General features: G+C 30.8%; 1 protein-coding gene across 2 annotated transcripts; it reads left to right on the top strand.

Annotated features, from left to right (window-relative positions):
* The first annotated feature begins 754 nt into the window (after positions 1 to 754).
* On the top strand, positions 755 to 16,984 carry LOC143045431 (isovaleryl-CoA dehydrogenase, mitochondrial-like). 2 transcript variants are annotated; one of them, XM_076217919.1, is made up of 12 exons: positions 755 to 921; positions 2,634 to 2,723; positions 4,986 to 5,037; positions 7,424 to 7,593; positions 8,011 to 8,104; positions 8,542 to 8,678; positions 9,645 to 9,741; positions 13,331 to 13,424; positions 13,870 to 13,951; positions 15,959 to 16,063; positions 16,446 to 16,518; positions 16,794 to 16,984. In XM_076217919.1, the coding sequence occupies exons 1-12, from the start codon at positions 778 to 780 to the stop codon at positions 16,925 to 16,927; spliced, it is 1,272 nt and encodes a 423-aa protein (XP_076074034.1). In that variant the 5' UTR covers positions 755 to 777; the 3' UTR covers positions 16,928 to 16,984. The 2 variants fall into 2 exon arrangements, with proteins under 2 accessions (XP_076074034.1, XP_076074035.1); XM_076217920.1 differs by lacking the exon at positions 13,331 to 13,424 and adding an exon at positions 11,775 to 11,868.
* Positions 16,985 to 23,034: the final 6,050 nt, after the last annotated feature.

The raw sequence follows: 23,034 nt of genomic DNA, 5'->3' as shown, positions 1-23,034 counted from the left end.
AGTACTATCAACATACAATCAATGGTTAGGAAAGAAGACTAGACATGTCAGCGTGTGCACTCTTGTTTTATCAAACATCACAAAAAAAAAATAATAAAACATGTTAATGTATGCTATACCTTAATTAGGTTTAACCTTCAAACATCTTTTTATCAGATCTGAGACGTACGGAGAGAGTAAATTAAAACTTATACGTTTGAAAAAAGTAGCGTGTCAAATCAGAGATACACCAGTGCGTGTGATAGTTTCGTTTCCAAATGAGTAATAAATCAGATCTCTAACAATTGTTGGATTTAGCGCACGGATGTAAAAAAAAAAGCCACGTGTAGATTTTTAGGTCAATTGGTCCTAGGAAATGTCTCTACAGAAAGTTCTAATCGACTGAAATTTGGACATGAAACTATTTTTTCATAATTGATTTAAATTGTCAGCAAACTTAACAGTCTTTATTTACAAGACAAAGCCCCACTATAGAGTTCATTTTTCATTTCATCAAATGTTGATACATTGTATCCTTAACTATTACTCTCGTTAGGAGTTGGTCCTTATATAGGATGGATCTAATTAAAGACAAAACAAGATGAGTAACCGTAAAAGTGTTTTTGTTCTCAGTAAATATAAATCATATCACTAGTACTTGAAATCATTTGCCATTTTACGTTAAGCAAATTGCAACCAATCAACTATCAATATCCGTAAAAACGGAATGTCCACTTTATCCGAAGTTGATTCCGAATTTATATTAAATCAAATACTTCCGCTATATTTTTTGGAAAAATGACCCTGAAACTTTTACACAGGGGACTCTTAAAAAGAGTACTAAACACACCAAAACATAAGTTCAACATAAAAAGTTCAAAATGTTGTTCGTATTATCCTGTAAACGATTCATTGTTTGGCTTGACAGAAGAACAAAAACAGGTATGAAGCTTGGGATGTTTACATAACAAATTTATGTGATCCTAATATGAAATTGACTATTAACATGGTTCTAATCCAAAATTATTAGTTAACATGGATGTAATGATTACAAAGCAACCCAGACTGACAGCACCACCAGATGAGTTTTACTCGAAGCGTTGCTTGTTAAAGTCCATAATAAATTGGGAATGTAATTTGCTCTATTGTTTTGTTGAGAAAAATTTTGGTTTATGTTATTCATACATTTACATGTCATCTTAATATGTATAATGTGAGGCAGGCATTACCTGTGAAAGGGGACAAAGTCTGTATAATTTTTTTTAACATGTTCATGATGTTTGAAAAAAAAGAAACAGAAATGCCGTTATTGAGTTCCTTCCTAGTTTACTAGAGTGATAAACAAATATGTTATTCAAAGTCTCATGCAAACAAGACTGGGAAAAGGAAGTAAGTATCTGCGCTGATGCTGGGATTTAAAAAAGTCTTGAAAAAAAAAGGTTAACGATTTTGAGTTCATTAGTAGAATGAAAATTTCGGGAAATTTTCCCTATTATTTTTTTTCTACCATAATGGTCCATTTGCCAATTACCGATTTGATTCTGTTAGATTCGTAGACTGGTTCCATACAGGACAAAATTGGCTTGATGAGTTGAAAGTGATGTTTCGGCGGTTTAACTAATCTTTCATGAAAAATAATTTCAGATGTCAAAAGTATTAAGCTTGAAAGCAACAAATTAATGTAATTAAAAGATTTGTAAACCTTAAAGATTACTCACATTACGCACAGGTAAATTTGCTCTTTCTGCTAGCTCTCCGTTGTAAATAAAAATTAATGTCCCTCATAAGGGAGACAACTAAAAAAAAAGGTATGTAATTACAGGGTCAATAGCGGGAATTGGCAAATAGCCTATTGGGGAACATAAACCTATAGATCTATAGATAGCTATAATTCCAGACAAAATATCACCTCATTCTCTAAAAGATGTAAACCTTCAAATCTTAACTATAATATCTAAAAGATGTTTAATTCATCAGTATCAAAATATTAAAACATCTAATTTTTAACAATATCATCACTTACTGACTCAACCTTAAAAAAATATGGAAATGTAGATGTACATTGTTAGGAATTATATGTTCAAGACATCTTTCAGTGTAAACAAAGTTTATGTTCCTTCATTTTGAAGGATTTTTTATATTTATATTAAAAGACATGTATTATTCAATTTAAAATTATATAATTTAAAAAAAGATAAACAAGTATGCTCAAGAAATTAGACAGAAATCTCATTGTAACATTGTTCATGTTTATTAAACTTACGTACATTATGTTTTTTTTTATCAAAACAATTGTTTATTTATTTTGATAAAGTTAAAATCTTAACTCTAACATCCATGACACCAAACCTTTGGACAAGGTTACAAAATTAAACATTAAAACTGGTGGATAATTACCATAATATAAAAGACTTAAAACTAAATTATTTTCACGGGTGTTTTTAATCATTTGTTTCTCAGATGTACTTTTAGCAAACAGTCAACTATATTTGGAGTATGTAATAGTTGTAAGATTGTAAGTGTTTAAGTAGCATTATAAGATTTTGTACCGGTCATCTTAGCTTTGAACACATTTAGTGTTTATGTGTTTATTGTAATACAATTAAATTTAATAGATATTTGTATGTTAGCACAATTCATGGTTTATTTTTCAGTTGAGACAGTCAGTTTTTCAGTTTTGTCAAAAAGAACTAGCACCAAAAGCACAAGAAATTGATCATAACAATGAATTTAAAGATTTAAGAGTAAGTACATTATTATTGGAATATTTCCATTTATCTTGTACACATAAAAAAAAGATTATTGCCTGTCCTTAGTCACACACATCAACAATGGTAGCCTTTGTTCATATCTTTTTGGCTTAGTGTCTTGTAAATATAAAAAGAAGATATGGTATAATTGCCTATGAGACAATTCTCAATTTATAAAAGACCATTTGACACAGAAGTTAACAACTAAAGGTCACCATACAGTCTTCAATAATGAGCAGAGTCCATACCAAGTAAGACTTGAAGTTTGTGAAACTCTTTTGTAGTTATATGAAAAAAAAGCACAAAGTGGTTGCAGCCATATAGTTTTACCCTTGTCCATCATTCTGTCAATTCCCAATAAACAGTTTTACAGACTTTTTTCTAAACTCCTTCACATATTGAGCTGATTTTAAGTATGTGAATCTACTATGACGAGTTACAGATTGAGTGATAATTTCGTAAAGCTCTTCTGATTTTGTCTAAATTACAGGCTTTGTACTATGAAAATTATGTAAAAATAACTGACATACAGACTTTTATTATCAAATTTCCACTCCTAAAAAGCAGGGATTAAGGGGGCTCACGGGTTCGATTTTTTTCTAATATAGGATTTCCCTATATTTTTTTATAAAAGAACTTTATCATATACTTAACAGAAAAATGAAATAAAAAAATGGGGTCACCGTTCATTTAAGCTCACAACTTTATCATATACTTAACAGAAAAATGAAATAAAAAAATGGGGTTACCGTTCATTTAAGCTCACAATCTGCCTACGAAAGAAGCATACATTTTTGTTAACTTTTTTTTCTCTGTTGAACTAATAGAAGAAATAAAGGTAATATAGAAATAAAAAAAGAACAAAACTGCAGAAATTGCTTAAATTTTACCATTATTTAGTTTACGTACAGCTTATTTGAAAACAATAATAAAAAATATAGGTCACAGATGAGTTTAAAAAGATGTTTCAATTTTAATGCCAAAAAAAATGCTTTTTTGCACCAAAGGGAGATAATTTGGAGCTTTTTCAATAATATAAACATTTTATATCTGGGGCCAAACTAAATCAATTTTTTATACGACCCCAAAAAATTTTTGGGATCGTATAATGGTATGATGTTGTCATCTGCGTCGTCGTCGTCCGAAGACACATTGGTTTCCGGATAATAACTTTAGTTTAAGTTAATAGATCTTCATGAAATTTTTCAGAAGATTCAATACCACAAAAGGTTGGGATTGATTTTGGGGATGATGGTCCCAACCGATTTGGATTTAGGGTCCCAAAAGGGACCCAAGCATTTTTCTAGTTTCAGGATAATAACTTGTGTAGAAGTATTTCATTTGCTCTGAAATCATACCACAATGTTTAAAACCACAAGTAGAAGGTTTGGATTCATTTGAGGGGTTATGGGGCGAAAGTTTAGGAATTAAGGGCCAAAAAGGGGTAAAAACAAGCATTTTTCTAGTTTCAAGACAATAGCTTATGTGTAATTGTATGGATCTCTCTGAAATTGTACCACAATGTACCATATAACAAAGGGGAGGCTGGGATTAAGTTTTGGGTTAATTGTCCAAAATATGTAGGAATTAGGGGCCAAAAAGAAGCATGTTTCTAGTTTCCAAACAATCATGACAATAACTTGTGTTTAAGTGTATGGTCTTGGATCTCTCTGAAATTGTACTACAAGGTTCAATACTGCAATGGAAAGCATGGGATTGAGTTTAAGGGTTTATGCTCCAAGGGGGTTTCAAAAAGTTGGGGGGGGGGGAGGGGTTTACCATTTTTTGAAGGGCTTCCTTTTTTTCAAAATTTTTCGAATTTCGAATTTTGAAAAGTTTTAAGAAGAAATCTCCAATTGCACAGTATTGTGCAATAGATTTGTTAGATCTTTGACCACATTAATTTTGTGACAAAAACCTATATTATGTAAAAAATTTGATCACAATCCAAATTCAGACAGAATCAAGCTTGAATATTGTGACCAAATTAGCCCCAACTGTTCAGGGTTCAACCACTGGGGTTGTATAAAGCTGCGCCCTGTGGAGCACCTGATTTTGGTTGATTTTTGTACCATATTATAAAGAAATAACTAATAGTGTAATAAATAAAATTTATAATGAAAAAAAAAAATGTTTGATTTTTTGCTGGAATTTTTGTACCCGCGAGCCTCCTTAAGCTATTGTTTTTCTTATAATGCCTTATTGCAAGAGTGTCTGTTTTATTATCTACTCCAAGATTTTTATCTTTGTATTTAGGATTTCTGGAAAAAATGTGGAGAGATGGGATTACTTGGCATAACAGCACCAGGTTTGTTCTAACATCAGAATAAAGTTACATTTTCAAATAACTATTATGAAGGTTAGGTGGCTAGTTTTTGGTGAAAGAAGACTTCAAGTCTTCTGAAGGCCAATGGTGCCGACTTTAAAATCTTTGAATTCTCCGTATGCCCCATTCGTTTCTGTGTATTACAATTTCATAACAACTTCCTGACACCGATTTTTACACATGATTAAGCATCTGAATCATTTAATTTGTAAATTAGGATTGAAAAATAATCACTATCGTAAATATGTACCCTTTTATTTATGTAAATTATTAGATTTCATCTCATCTACATGAACGTTATTTGTTTACTTGTAACCGGATGTTTTTAATGTAGATATTTGAAGTACGCATGCGTGAATTTGGTATCGGGACAACTCGCCCTATTTACACGTTCGCCCTTGAAGTTACGTATTTGCAGACAAGAAGATTTTGTTTTTAATAAATAGAAGGGATCTATTTCTCTTTAAATTGTTGTCTTTATTCATTGTTTTCCTTTGTCCTGTGAATTAGATGCCTTTTTACTTCAAATGGTTTGAATGTATTTATAAAATTATTCAAGACTCAGTTGACAAGAGCAGTACGTTGCTGTTTGGAGAATTTTGATTAAACTCTAAATGCTCATAGAAGAAGAAATATAATCTAAACTGAATGTACCTCCTTCTGAATAATTTATTGCAATATAAATTTAAATCCCTTTTGACAAGAGTAATCTAACTTTTGTCTGAAATATTTGTTTCACATGTGCAAGGTAATCACATGTGGCAGCCATATTGGTTTGTTTACAAATATGTGAAGAAGCCTCTAGAACCATGACCTAAACATAAATAGTCTTCCGAAAACGCAAACTTTATGCAATACTATTTTATCAATCATGATTATTTTCATAAATTTAAATTTGATTATTTAAAGAAATAAAATTATAACAATTAAGATTTTAGATTAGAGATTCTACACAGACATGCTTTGATCTATTTATAGCCAAATTAATTTACCTGTGTGAAAATGTAAATTATGGTCTAAATGGATATTAATTTGTTTACTAAACAAAGAAAGACAAACTATGGATGGAAGATAATAATTCACATAAATATTTCAGGACATTTGATTTTGATTTATTTTAATAAATATAGGATTTAAAAACTGCAAGTGCAAACAAACTCTTCTTCCTCTTTTTTTTTGCTTAAAACTTTACACACTTCTTTGTTATATTAATCTAAACATCTGTATACTTTTTGGTGATGATTCAAAATTTTTTTTTCTCAGTTATTTAGTATTTTGTAAAAAAAGGGGGAGGTTTTTTTTTTACATGTTGCACCGTATCTCAAAAATAATTTATGATTATTGCTTAAAACTTTACACACTTCTTTGTTATATTAATCTGAAGATCTGTATACTTTTTGGTTTTGATTCAAAATTTTATTTTAGTGATATTTAGTTTTTTTGAAGAAAAAAGAGGGGGGGATGGTTTCATATATCCCTCCGTATCTCAAAAACAATAAATGGAACAAAGCAGCCTGGGTTAGTGGGGCTGCTTTTATGGTAATTCAAATTACCTTTTATCATGTTTATTCACCTTCTTCCACCTCAGAGCTATCAGCTCTTTGATTGTTATATAATAGGAAACTTTTCATTTTAATACCCTATTTATTACGCCCCATTTATGGGCATTATGTTTTCTGGTATGTGTGTCCATATGTTCGTTCATTTGTTTGTTCTTTCGTCCTGCTTCAGGTTAAAGTTTTTGGTTGAGGTAGTTTTGATGAAGTTGAAGTCCAATCAACTTGAAACTTAGTACACATTTTCCCTATGATATAATCTCTCTTATTTTAATGCCAAATTAGAGATTTTCCCCAATTTTCACGGTCCACATAGAAAATGATAATGTGGATGGGGCATCTGTGTACTGGAGACACATTCTTGTTTAATACATTTTCAATATGTTGTTAAAATGTTCAGAAAAAGACAATTATACACACCATGTATGACTATACTCAAAATGAGTCCTACACTTAATCAGAAGAAGATGTACAAAAAAATTATTTTTCCTAGATTTACCTTAAATTAATACACTTATTAAATTGTAGCAACATAGTCAATTTTTGAGCTATATATCAAATAAACTCATTGACACCAGGATTAAAATTTTGTACACCAAATGTATGTTTCGTCTACAAAAGACTCATTAGTAACACTCAAATAAAGAAAAGTTAAAAAAGATAAATAAAACAGGAAGTTGAAGAGTGTTTGGGACCCAAAATTCTGAAAGGTTATGTCAAATACAGCTAGGATAATCTATTACTAGGATATAAAAGAGACCAAGTAAGTGGTTCTTACTGATCTGATATTCAGCTTGGATATTTAATTTTAGCTAAGTATGGTGGATCAGAAATGTCTTATTTAGACCACTGTCTTGTGATGGAAGAAATGTCCAGGGCTTCAGCAGCCATAGCTCTCAGTTATGGTGCTTTTTCAAACTTATGTATCAATCAGCTTGTCAGAAATGGAACAGAGGCACAGAAGGACAAATATCTACCTAAGGTATGTGTATTGATAGTAATTCTTAGGGCAAATCCATAATTGAACCTGTGTGTGTGTGTGTAATAGGGTTTTGGTTTTATTATTTAAATAAATAAATAAAATTAATATAAAAATATATTGTGGGTGATTAGGGATATGGGAGTTGAGTGGTATTTTGCAGTGGAGGATCCAGATTATTCCAGAAATCTTCATAAGTGGGGGCCCACTGACTGCCTAAGAGTGGGCACGCTTCAGTCATGCTTCAGTGATTCCCAATATAATTAACAAAATTTCTCTCAAGAAAAGGGAGTAGCCCCCTGCATCCCTAAATCTACCTCTGTTTTGTGTATTTAAAATACAAGTTGAAAATGTGCAATGCTTATTATGAACTGACAGAAGCATTGATACTAACATTACAAATTGGTATGTTTGTTTCAGTTAATTAAAGGAGAATATGTAGGGGCATTAGCTATGAGTGAGGCTAACTCAGGATCAGATGTTGTATCAATGAAATTGAAAGCTGAAAAGAAAGGTAAAATTATTATTATACATGGGGTTATAATACTTTCATGTTATCTGTTAGTCTGTTTGAATAGAATGTCTTTTAATTTTGTCAGAGGTAGGCAGGAATGATGTTTAAAATTTTCAATATTTTAAATGAACTGCATGACCTGGTGTGCATTCTTTTTCCACATTTCCATGAATCGTGAATAAAGTGTCTTTTGTATAGCCATGCATACAAACCACACAGGATCAAATAATTTTAAAACTTGATAATACTCGGGGAAAAAAACATACACACAGTTAATAAATAACAGCATAGAAAGTTTTGGAGTAATTTTGTTATGCCTCATGGTACGGGTCCCTGATATTTTTGAAGGCAGTACAGTATCAGATATTACCTTTGCACTGTCTCATAGTGATTATATAGTAAAATTAAAATTAAATTAAATTTCATTACACTTGAAGGTGATCACTATGTATTAAATGGTAATAAGTTCTGGATAACAAATGGTCCTGATGCTGATGTACTGGTAGTGTATGCTAAAACAGATATCACTTCAGATAAACCACAACATGGTATTACAGCTTTCCTTATAGAAAAGGTAACCATAAAATGGTCTCAAATTGACTGAGGACATACACCCTGTCTGAAATCTTATTTTTATGTTCTTACTTGAACTTACAAAAATTACAGGAATAAAGATGATTCATTGGTTTCGATGAGATGAAAATCTTTAACTTTCAAAGTCCCAAATTACTGAAAGGGGCACTAGCTACGAGATATATAAAAAATCTAAAGTTTGATTTTTTTCTGTTCAATCGATAATGAAAGTGAAATAGTGAAATAACAATTCACTTTTTGCAGCCAAAAAGGTTCAATTGTGTCAAATTACGCTAAGAAACATTGATAATAGTTATTCACTTGCAAGTGAATGAGTCGACCTCTTGAAATCCGTATTCATGTGAACTTCAATTTAACCCCTAGCTGGAGATTGACAACGCATGCATTGTACGTGTACTGGTTATTTAAAGAAAAAGAATGTCAACAATGAAAGTGAAACTACGGTAAATCATTTCATTACCAATTCGATGCACATAAAATCATTCTTATACGGTTAAAAACAATGAGAAACATCTATTTTTAATCTATAAAATAAAACCAAACAGCCCTATAAAAATCCAATTGCATGTGTTGGTTTAATCTATTCATATCTTTATTTATGTTTACATCGCTTATATGGTCATCTGAGGTCAAATTGATAGTTAATTAGATGGCGTCTGGACTTATCTACCCCATGCTCTGTAAACTGTTTATTTTGGACTTTTGATAGTTTGGATAAATGTTTTACATTGTTATAAATCAAATATGAGAATTTGAGTCAAATCGGTGACCATGAATTTGACAGCTAATGCCCCTTTAATTCAGTTGCTACAAAATGTAGAGCTTTCAAGCATTAATTGTGTTTTGAATGGACAGTCTTTAGGATTATCTGTGTTGATTTGAACTTAAAACTTTTAAATTTCAGTATATGTATGTTCAATTTCTTTGTATTGAATACATTTTGTAGGGAATGCCAGGATTTTCTGCTGGACCAAAGTTAGATAAACTTGGTATGAGAGGTTCCAACACATCTGAATTAATATTTGAAGATTGTAAAGTTCCAGGTAAGCATTACATGCACATTAATATATATGTATGATGATTTCTAAAATAAACCTATGCATTTTTGCCCCCCCCCCCCCCAAAAAAAAAAAAAAAAAAAAAGGATGACAAAGCTTTCATCAATAACATAAACTTAAACATGCTTTAAAATAGCCAGTAAGGCATGAATTCCTTGAACTTCTTGAATTATCTTCACTCCGAATTATACGGCTGTATGTTTATGGTTGTTAGAACATCAATACAGTAAAGGGCACCAGTGATTAGAAAGCAATCACCTAATATGGTTTACTGGTAAAAAATAAAAAATACAATTTACTGATTTTATTTCAAACATTAGATCATATTTAGACAAATATTTAGTTAGTGAAATATTTCATATATATATATGTATATGTCAATTTAATGCCAGTTATTCTCAAAAGTATTGGAAGCAAACCTGTATGCATCTCAAGATGGCTGTGTAAAGTCTGCTTTAGTTTTATTGTCTTGTAATATAGAACTATTAACCCAATGGGTAAGACTTCACAATACCCAGATGTAAACATAATTAAAAAACATTAAATATTTCAGGTACATAGATAATACTATTAGGTCAAGAAAATTACATTGAACATTTTTTATGTTTCAATCAACTTTACATTTCACTGTAAAGGAGTAAGGTAAGGTAAGGTCCTGAAATGGCCCCTTTTTTAGCATAAATTTCCAATTAGGATTTACTGACCAATATCACAATAAATTATAGCTAATACAATGACCAGATAGAAAATAAGCCATTTTGTTGAACAATTTCTTTCCTGCATTTTATTATGATGTCACAAGTTGTACTCATATTTATTTTCCACGAAAAAATCAACGAAAATGGGTAAATTTCCATAGATTATTGGAGAGGAAACATAGAGCGCAAACGTAGACAACAAAGATTTTTGAAAATAATGTTTGTGAAGACATTTCACATGTCTTATTTGAATATTTAGTGAGGTGATGTCTGCGGTCTATGTTTCCTGGTCCTAAATTAGGTTTAAATCCAGCCGATTTTGTCAAATTTTACCAAAATCTCTTATCTTGACCTTTTTGGGATGTAAAAATCAATGTGTTAGAATTAGACTTTGACAAAAATAGTTCTATTAACTTTCTCACATGTGTCTCTAAATCAACTTTAAACATTTTTTATAGTGTTACATTGAACTTTATAAACGGGGCCAAATATGGCCCTTACAGAACTTACTCCTTTTATTTCAATCTTCAAGCTTTCAGATAAAGATGCATGTTATATACCGTATGTTTAAAAATTAGTTACATGCCAAGACTATTCTCAAATACTTTCAGCTGAGAATATGTTAGGTGGTAATAATAAAGGTGTCTATGTGCTGATGTCTGGGTTAGATATTGAAAGGGTTATAGTGGCAGCTTGTGCTCCAGGGTGAGATTATACACACAAGAAAATGCCTCATAGCTAGAAAGTGTTTTATTGCAATACAACATGTATCTATTTTGTAATTAAAATATCTAAAGCCATCATACTGAAACATTGTCTATTTATTATGATTGAATAACATTGCATATGTGCCAAAAAAATGAACACATATTTAGGTTATTTCCAAATTCTGAAAGTGAGTTAGTTTTCAGCCACTCTTAGTAAAGGTAGCTTAGAAAAAAGGTAGAAACCATATCTTTGCAGTTTTTGTGTCAGTGGTTCAAGGACATGACAATGAAGGATGAAGCTCACAATACCCATTTTTTATTATTCATTATAGAAAAATGATTATTAGACTTTTCAAATGATGTAATCAATAAAATTGAGAATGGAAATGGGGAATGTGTCAAAGCGACAACAACCCGACCATAGAGCAGACAACAGTAAAGTATCTTTTTAGCAACTTTTTTATGGAGGTATTGCTTTTTGTTTGTATGCTCCCCAAACTGTATCAAATATTACTGTCATTTGTATGGTCTTTCGAGTTACAGGCCTTACACATTGCAACCTAGCCGTTTGAATCTTTGACCATTTCTGTAAAATTAAAAATTATATTTACAGAAGAAAATATAATTGGTGGTGTAGGTAAAGGTGTCTATATTCTAATGTCTGGACTAGATATAGAGAGAGGTCTTGGAAGTAGTGGATGTGTAGGGTGAGACTTTAATCTCCTATTTTACAACTCTATATAAGAATCAGACATGGCTTATGATAAATTTATTTAAAACAGTTTTGTATTTTCATGATCAACCAATCAGATAATTTATTTTCTAGAATTATACAGCAATGAGTTTATCATTTAAGAAGCCATTTTATTTTTCTTTGATTACAATAAATGTTTAACTGTCACCTTCTCATGTTGAGAAATCTTTAGAAGTCTTTCTTTGTATTACAGCAAAATGCAGTGAGTGTGTAATTAGAGGTAATGTCTTTGGCTAGCTTGTATGTTAGCTGAACCGTGAAGTCATTATAAGGTCAAATATACTACATTTCTATCTGAGTTGTCTAGTCCTACAGACAGATGGATTTGTTAACGGACTAGTCTAGTCTTAATGGAGGGTTGTATACCTAACTTAGTAATGACTTCAGGGTTCAGCTAACAAGCAAGCTAGCCAAAGATATTACCTTTACCTACACGCACAATGCATTTTGCTGTAATTCATTTTGAACAATGTTTTTTAAGTGACATTTGCTTGTGTGATTCTTATGTAGACAACACATTCTTTATTTCGCTAGTCCATTGGGCACTACAACATGTATTTGGGATTAAATTCTATTTCAAATTATTGTAAATCTCATTTAAGCATCATCAGTTGTGATTTTATCTGAAAATTCTAGGAGATGAAATTATATTTGGTGTTGACATGTTTAAGGTTTGGATAGCAGCAGTATTTCAACACACTTAGCCCATATTTAATGAAATGGATAAAGGTGTGAATACAAATTGTCTACATACATGACATACATGGTGTATTGCAATGGAATATATATATTTTAAACTGTATGATTATAAAGCAACAGGTAATGAGAATATATTGAAGACACTACCATGTTTAAAAGTTTGAAAATAAATTGGTAGAGTTATTCATTGAGTAAATAATTTGATATTATGCATTTGCAGTTTTCAGTCTTCTTTGATGAAGCATTTTTAAAAATGGTCATCTTTTACAAAATTATGATTGAAGTAATGTCTTAGATATATTCTCACTAATTTCGACACTTATCCTCAAGGAGTACAGCTTCACTAATGACCACAAACTATATTTAGAATGTCATTTTAAAGAAGGAATGTTAAATTGTTGTATTCTGGCTTCCTCCACCAATAAAAACTGACCACCATAAAATAGCTGTATTTTGTATTCCCAACATAATGGCTATGATTATTTGTAGTCAATGTGAAATTTCTAAATAGTTTGTGGTCATAAACATAAAATTGCTTAGCTTTATGATTTTCCATGGAAAACATTTTGTTCACCAGAGCTATTGAAAGCATTTTGTGTTCTGGTTTTCCAAATGTTTTCCAGAGTGAAAATGCCACTTTATTTATATATATGGCACCAATAAGACATTCAAGAAAATTTAGCACTGATGAAAACACCCCTTTCTTTCCTTGATAGTTGAGAATATGATGGGAGCATTAAACAGGGGAGTGTATGTACTATTTAGTGGTCTAGATATTGAGAGATTAGTATTGGCTGCAGGTCCACTTGGGTAAGTTCAAAGTGTTGGCTTAAATTTGCATAGGCCACACTGGACAATACTTAAGCATCAGGTAACTTCATTACATATGCATTTTAAAATTTGTTAAAGGCCCATTACTTTTAAACTCTGATATATGTTAATATATACTGTCAGAAAAATTCGATGTTATCTATATTTGCAAAGACATTCTAAATCCACAAAGGCAGCAACAGAATACACAAATGTATTATAAAATTGCTATTTTTCAATGTATTAAAGCAAAAATCCATAATGGGATCGTGTTGAAGACTGTACTTTGACCTATAATGGTTAACTTTTTCAAATTGTGACTTGGATGGAAAGTTGTCTCATTGGCACTCATACCTAATCTTCTTGTATCTATTTTGAATGCTCAGTTTATAATTTCTTTTTGATGTGCTATAAAATTTTAAAATCATATAATGATTTATTTCAGAATAATGCAAGCATGTTGTGATGTTGCTTTTAATTATGCTCATGTTAGAGAGCAATTTGGTACAAAGATAGGAGAATTTCAGGTTAGTACAGTATTTAAAGTAATATTATTGTTACAAATGAGAGAGATAATATTATACACCTATTGACTGGGTGTGAGGGTAATAGCAAGTTTGTTGTCCCTGAGGTACCAACTATTGCTCGAGGCAATTTTAGGTGTTTTATTATACTGAACAACACAGCCATTAAATATTTTATATATATACCAAATAAATAATTTTCTAAAAGTGTATATATATATCATCTGAAAGAAAACAAAAATGTCACATAACTTTATATGCACATGATGAACTATACTTTTTTTTGTATTAATAAATATTTCATTAATTTCAATCAAGAAAAGAAATACTTATGTTAAACTTTCTGTGCTTAAAAAAAATTCTAGCTAAAATACACCAAACGCAAATTCACTTTTTATATACGGAGAGCGAACCCATATTAAGAATAAGGTACTATATTTTAGATCTTTAAAAAATTCCCAGTGAAGATTTTTTTTTTCTAAGCTTATATTCATCGTCCAATAGAATACAGTGCAAGTGTTAGTGTCACTCAGTTCAGACTTTTTTTCCCAAATGGTCAGGATAGAGGATAGCAGTCAAAACAATTTCTTTACAGCAAAATGCATTGAGTGTGTAAATTAAGGCAATATCTTTGACTAGCTGAACAGTGAAGTCATTATAAGGCATAATACTACCCTCCTTTCGGAGTAGTCTAGTCTTACAGACAGATAGATCGGTTATCTGTCGGACTAGTCTAATCTTAAAGGAGGGTAGTATACATGTACCTAACTTAATAATGACTTCATGGTTCAGTTAGCAAGCAAGCTAGTTACTTTCATCTACACAATCAATGCATTTTGCTGTAATGCTGTTATCAATCTTTACTTTCTTAAATATAGTCAGATAACCTTTATTATACCCCCGCTTTAAAAAAGGGGGGTATACTGTTTTACCTCTGTCTATCCATCCATCCATCCTTCCGTCAGACCGTCCGTCTTATGAATATATTTCGTCACATTTTTCTCAGGAACTACAATACAAGGATTTCTGAAATTTGGTTTCAGGGTTTATATAAGTAAGCTATATAAAATGGTAGTATTATGCCTTATAATGACTTCACTGTTCAGCTAGTCAAAGCTTGTATGATTTTACACATGATAGCCAAGTTGAAAATTTTCGTCACATTTTTCTCAGGAACTACAATACAATGATTTCTGAAATTTGTTTTTTAGGGTAAATATAAGTCATCTATAACGTGTGGTGCGTTTTCAGATTCATCACTCAACAACTTCCTGTTAACTGAACGCTTGTATAATTTTACACATGATAGCAAAGTTGAAAATTTTTGTCACATTTTTCTCAGGAACTACAATACAATGATTTCTGAAATTTGGTTTTTAGGGTTAATATAAGTCAGCTATAACGTGTGATGCGTTTTCAGATTCATCACTCAACAACTTCCTGTTTACTGAACGCTTGTATGATTTTACACATGATAGCCAAGTTGAAAATTTTCGTCACATTTTTCTCAGGAACTACAATACAATGATTTCTGAAATTTGTTTTTTAGGGTAAATATAAGTCATCTATAACGTGTGATGCATTTTCAGATTCATCGCACAACAATTTCCTGTTTACCAAACATTTGTATGATTTTACACATGACAGCCAAGTTGAAAATTTTAGTCACATTTTTCTCAGGAACTACAATACAAGGATTTCTGAAATTTGGTTTCAGGGTTAAAATAAGTCAGCTATACCGTGTAATGCGTTTTCAGATTCATCACTCAACAACATCCTGTTTACCGAAAACTTGCATATTCTTACACTATTAATACTATCCACTTGTGGCAGGGGTATCATCAGTGAGCAGTAGCTAGCAGTTTCACTTGTCTTTACGACTTTCTACATAAAAATAATGGTCAATAAAGCAGGAGAGATATTTCAGTGTGTGCACTCTTATTTTTCTGTGCAAAACTTTTCATAGGATATTTCTTTACTTATATGATTATTTTGTGTTTAACATTTTAGATGATCCAAGCCAAGATGGCCGACATGTATACAACACTGAATGCATCACGTTCATATGTCTATAATGTAGCTAGGGCATTAGATAGAGGGGAGCGACAACCAAATGTATGTACAAAAATTTATGACATGAGATTCTGCGTGCAAGACTCATGTTTTGGAATGAATTTCTCCACATTTCAAGTTTGTAAAGCCAAACTATATAGTATTGTAAAAATACATACATTTATACGTGCATGTGTCTGTTTCACAATTTTTTTTATTGTATCAGTGGATGTTTAAATGCTTCTCATTTTTGTTTGTTCAATATTCAGATGGCTTGAGATATCCATATAATAGCCTTTTAAATGATTAATGTGATTTAAAATTTAAATGCAAGTTAATATTATTTCAAATTTTGATCGCAAAGATGTTTGTTATCCATTCAGTCCAACAATTGCTAAGTAGCAGAGCTAAACTCACTAATTTTTTATTTTTTTACATGCTACAGGACTGTGCAGCTGTAATTTTGTATACAGCAGAGGCAGCTACTAAAACAGCACTGGATGCTATACAGATTCTAGGTGAGAAAACTTAAATAGACATGAAGTTTTATACGGCAAAAACGAAAAACCTTCTAATTCTGAAATTTCATAAGCATTTTACTAATGGTTTTTTTAAAGCAATGAACAAATACATTTTGTCTTAGTATGTTTATTTAATAATTTTTAACAAAAGATTTAAATAGCTGAAAAAAGTGGCATGAGAACCTCAAAATAATGACAAATGCTAATTGTTTCCTTGTTGTATGAGAAATAACGTAATTGATTTCAGGCCAACATATTTTGTAAATTTTCAGGTGGAAATGGTTATATCAATGATTATCCAACAGGAAGATTTTTAAGAGATGCCAAATTATATGAAATAGGAGCTGGTACGAGTGAAGTTAGAAGACTGATTATTGGACGTGCTATTAATGCTCACTATAAATAATGTGTGAACAATTCATTGTAAGCAACTGTGATAAGAATTAAATGTTGAGCATTGTAAGGAGTATTAATCACTTGAAAAAATAATCATCTCAGGGAATAAATATACTGGAAACATATTTAAATAGGCTAAATTTAATGTTTCTATTTCTATCCAAAAGCATGGAACCATTGCTGAATTTATAAAAACAGGTTAAATGCTTTTGAAGTAGTTAATGCAGTCTTTTTAAAAGTTGCCAGTTTAATATCAAACATAATTTATGTATTCCTAGAAAAAGTTTGGATTAGTAGTTTTATCTTTTCAAAACATTTCTTTGTCGATTACAGCAAAAATTTGGATGTAATCATCGATTACTTTTCGATTACATTTCGATTATTTTAGTAAAATAGTTTGATGAAAAATAACCTATTTCAGAGGAAAATATGTATGTTATCACTTTGTAGTACAGATAAAATATTATGCATTAACAATACTTGAGATTTAAGCAACTGCCTTATTTCTATCTATTGTCTCTAGCTGCATTATGAGTAACCAGATCCTTCCCCTACCTAAATATACTTTATATCTAGCTTTTGAAACAAATGGATGTATGTGCTTGTCAATAATTTAAGAGCTTTAATATTTAAATAGAAAATAGATTTGAAAAAATAAAATAGATCTTAAATAAGAAATGTGTCTGTCTTTCGTTAAGTTCTGTACTACATTTTTTAAAAGTAGTAAGCTTATTTGTATTAAATTTCCTGAAAACATCATTTTCAATCAGAGTTGAAATTAAAGCTTAGAATACATAAACAGTTGATTTCTTAAATGTTATGATATATATACATGTATATAGATTAAATTAAAAAAGAACACAAAATCCTTTTAACAATGAACCAATGGCAATGCATAGCAATTCTTTTTAGAAATAGATACATGTATCCCTTTGACACTATAAATATATTTTGTATATAATTTGATTGGAGAAGTGAACAACATTCTTGCCTTTACTAATGAGATGATCAAAGTCTTCTAATCAATAACAAACATACTTTGTTTTTGGAAAATGACGCAGTCATTGTTCCATAACTGCCGACCTGAACTTCATAACATTTCTCTGCCTACCGCGCTTGGTTTCGTATTTACTATTTTCCATACAAACTGGAATCTGCTTGTGTTATCATTATGCATGATCATTGTGTAGTTATCAGCCAGGAACCAGTTTAGACTCGGTTTCATAATTTACTATACAAACAAACTGGTTCCTGCTTGTATTCCACTACACTCGAACAAAGTGTTGTAGTTTGACGGGAACCAGTTTAGAATTTGTAAACTACAAAACGTAATCGGTTATTGTTCATTCCGTTTTGGTGTTTCATACCGACTTATATGGTTTGAATAAGCTTAAGACCCTTCAAACATTAATGTGATAGGTATATTAAAGACTGTTTTACAAAAGGATGGAACTGTTTTACTTTCAAAGTCGTACTATAGTGATATCTGTCATGTACGGATTTCCACTCTCACCGGTTAATTTCTTCTTTTACACGTGCTTTTGAAACTTCCTGTATAAACATCGCAAGTTTCAAAATTGTTATTTGAGTGAATTAAACTTATTTTAACAATCATGAAGCGTTCCAGAATCATTTTCAAGCAGTTTCTTCTTCTCTTTGATGATGGAAAATAGGTTTTCTCAAGAAAATACCGCAAACGATCGCAGAGGAATTGAAACGTACAAGTTAAGTCGGCACCTGGTTAAATTGGCATCTAGTCAAATTGGCACCTATTTGACGTCAATTCGGCATCCAATAATATTTGTTATAATATTTTCTATTCAATTAATTAATAACTGTTACCAAGTACATAGTGAATATGTTGTTGTGTATTTAGGTAAATAAGGAAACCAAAGTGAATATGTTGTTGTGTATAAAGGAGGGCCCTCATGGGGTTTTTGATTATGTGATTACTTGGCCGTTTTTTTAATTATTTGATTATTAAGCCAAATATTTCATGATTATTTGATTACCTAGGACTGTATTTTTAGTTTATGATTATTTGATTACTAAAGATAAGCAAATATTTAATGATTATGTGATTATATTGGCAAAAAAATGGTGATTATGTGATTACTAGGACCCCCCCCCCCCCCCCATGAGGGGCCTCATAAAGGTAAACAACGAATCCCTTACCCAACTGTTGTTTTAACAATTAGACAATTATTAAAATAAAATGGAAAACTATGAGTCCCTTTCAATAATAAATCAAACTTTCATGCCAAATAATTAGCAAATTTAAGGTGTTTTTTCAGTAAAATTTAAACAGCATTAAACCAACAATCCTGTAAAATGCTCAACTGGTTAAAATAATGCATAAAAATATCCAATATCTCATGTATTAGTCCAAATAATTATGACGTCTGGGTAGGATATTTTTTTTTTCTGGGCATCCCAGAAAAAAATTAACATAGCCTTGCGGTCATAGGAAGGTGTCCCAGAATGAAATAAAAAAAAGCCTTGCCAGACGTAATAACTATTTGGACTACTCATATATACATTATATATCATTAAAAATACACCAAAAAAGTCATTTAGTTGAGAAAAATAAATATATACAAAATGTACATGAACACCCAAAAATGTGAAAGTTAGAATTTAACTCTTTTTGCTTCAATACTGAAAAAAATTCTGGCAACCCCTTTCTTATTTTTACTCTTTTTGCTTAAAATACTGTTAAAAATATATATTTAACATGGGTGACGAATTGACTATATCAGGTGTCGATTTAACCAGGTGCTGATTTGTCCAGGTGCCAATTTAACCAGGTACCGGTTTGACTAGAATTCTTTGACAAATGTTTGAAATTACCTGAGTTTCATTAGACCTTTGATAACAGTAACAAAAAGATTATTTACTTAATATTTTGTGGGAGAAGGGGGTTCAGACTGATACGGATATCAAGTCTTTCACTTTGTAGAAAAAAAGTTGAATCTATCTGTGAACATATTAAGGAACATGATGAAAATATTTGAGGCCTTTATAGCTGAATATGCGGTATGGGCTTTACTCATTGCTAAAGGGCGTACTGTGACCTAAACTTGTTAATTTCTGTGTCATTGTTCTCGTGTGAAGAATTGTCAAAATTGGCAATCATGCCGCGTCTTCTTTTTTATAATTATGTATATTATTAGAAACATTTTCGTTTTTTCTTAGTTTCAAAAAGTGGAGGTCTGTCACTGTTAATTTACAGTCAGTAAAGAATTATCTTGCTGATCATAAAGAACACAAAAATGAAAGATAGATGGAAATTATTGATGACAGCTCAGGTCTGTTCGCGCCCAATACACTTTCGCACCCTGCATGTTCGCAGCTCGCATGTTCGCACCCAAGGTCCGTTCGCACTCTACTCATTCGCGCCCAATTTTAATTCAAATTCAAGTTGAATAATTTGAAAGTCATGATTGTTGTTTTAAATTGGTTTGGTGTAAATACTGAATGTATTTATAGCTTGGTATGAGTAAAACATTGAAGATTTTAAAGGAAAAACACAAAAGATAATTGTTTTTAACAGCTTGGTCCCTTTGATCTGAAACAACAAAGCAATAAAATATAGGAACTAAAATATAGCAATCCACTATTATAACCAAAACATGATAAAATTTATTCAACACACAGAAAAAAACATAGTCAGAATCTCACTTCATTTTGAAACAGTCAATGAAACAAAGTTATAGCAATACACTAACAAAAACATGATTAAGAGTTATTCAACACAAAATAAAACGTTGACAAAATACCGCTTTATTTAGAAAGGATTATTATTATTTTTAACAATACCCTATCCAAAACATGATTAAGATTTATTCAACACTTTATTTTTGAGACAATGACAACAATTATACTTATAAGAAAACACTTGCTTACAGAGTTATTAAACACAAAACCAATTAAGATTGGGTGCGAACATATAGGGTGTGAAAGTGAAAGGGGGCGAACATGAGTGGGCGCAAACGTGAATGGGCGCGAACGGACACGGATTCAGACTATGTACCAGTGAGAAATATACAAGCCTTTCTACGGTATTTATTTGTACCATTCAGGTAGTCTTGACCTATTCATTTGTCTTAAAAAAAAAAACACAGCCAGTTGTCACCTTCACTTCACACACACACATATACAAATATCAATTATATGCTTACGAGACATGTTGCATTGTTAAACTAATTAAGGTATGTGAAAATCAAGACTTGCATAAAAACTATCCCAATATTAGAGACAGTGGCGTCATTTTTCCTCAGAGCTTTCAGCTCTTTGATTATTTCAATTATCTTATGTCTAATAAAGAAGGAAATTTACAATATTTAGCCCCAGGTTATAAATTGTACTCCAGTGGCAGTTAAATAATCTGTAATTAGGGTGGTTATCCAAACAAAAGTTTTAAAACATGCATGTCATTATAAAAATAAATTTTTATCTTAAAAATTACCTGAACTAATTAATTATTCTACTTTTTTTTATATTTCCTTAAACATTGTAATTAACTATGCTAAAATATTTTTTTGTTAAAGAGTAAAAACAAAAAAGTTAACGTGTCAGTAAGAAAGCTAATTTTTTGAAAAACAATTACTTATGAATAAGTGATTATTGCAATGCGATGACATCTTTCATATATGTTGAAAGTAAAAATTACGAGATTTTTTAAATATTTTTAATTTTCATCAAGAGATTTGATCTAAAAAGCAGCTATTAACTTATAATTTAGAAACAATGCTTTGAATGGTACATTAGGTAAATATCTTAATTTCAACTATATATACAAATGTTGAGCAATATAATTGTGTTTTACTCATGTTATTTTTTGTTGAAATGTTGAAGTATGTAATTGACAGTAATCGAAAAGTAATGTAATTACTTTTGATAAAGTAATCGATTGTAATCGATTACATACTAAAATTTGAGTAATCGATTATTAATCGATTGCACAAAAATCCTTCATGTAATCGATTATTAATCGATTACATTTGTCAGTAATGGTGCCCATCCCTGGTCAGTCAATATATCAAAATTAGAATTTGAAGAAATCTGCTTCTTGTCGGAGAACTAGTTGGTGCCTTGGTGGACAATAAACTTTCTAATGTTCTCCTGGCCGGTAAATAAGTGTTATGTTTACTTGTTCTTTTTATATTGTATTGTTGTGTTGCTGTTACATTCATGTTTGTCTCGGATATCTTTTTATTCAGACATAATTATTATGGTAATTTAATGCATACTTTTTAAGGTTTGTTTTTTGAACAATTGTATACCTAAAAAAGTTATGTAGTCAGAGCTAAATTGATCTTTAATACTCATTTATATGAATAATTAAATTAACATTATCTCTATAATCAAGTATTTTTATGTTTCTGAAGATTTATGTTCATTAATAAACAGATTAGCTGACTTAATGAACAACCATGGTTCAAAGATATTTATTTCACTTAAGTATTTATCTTGCTCTAATATTTGTTACTGAGATCATGTACTGTAAATTCAGAAATTAATGCGAGGTTTTTATTATTGCGAAAAATGCGACAGAGTTGTAAACGCAATAATTTAAACTCGCATTTTGAAATATTTTATATGAATTAAACAGGATTTTTCTCAAAATCGTAAAAATTAAAATCGCATTTAAGTCTAAACTGTCAAAATCGCAATAATAAATGCACGCAATAATTTCTGAATTTACAGTATTTAATATTAAGCAGTCAATTTGAAGATGAAAATGGTACCTATTATGTCAATAAAATACTACTGATATTATTTCTGTTCAATGTGTTTGTCCATCTGAGTATCCATATTGTTTTCACATATAATAGGGGGTCTCATTGGGGGTTCTGATCCTGTATCCCGCTTACACTATGTACGAAAGCAATTCTTAGTAATTTGTTATTTCCTGTGTCCCTCTAGACTTCATTTCCTGTTTTCATGGCACAATAATTTGACTTTCATGTGTCACGCTTACAAAATTCCGCAATCCTGCGTCACACTTAGACTCCAATGAGACCCACATTGTACACAGCCTCAGGTCTATTCCATTCCAACTTAACAATTTAAAATATTAATATAACTTCTGATTGGCAATAATCTTTTTTCTGA

Source organism: Mytilus galloprovincialis, chromosome 9 (assembly GCF_965363235.1).
Source record: "Mytilus galloprovincialis chromosome 9, xbMytGall1.hap1.1, whole genome shotgun sequence".
Lineage (NCBI taxonomy): Eukaryota > Metazoa > Mollusca > Bivalvia > Mytilida > Mytilidae > Mytilus > Mytilus galloprovincialis.
The sequence above is the reverse complement of the archived record's forward strand: the minus strand, read 5'-3'. Positions and strand labels throughout refer to the sequence as shown.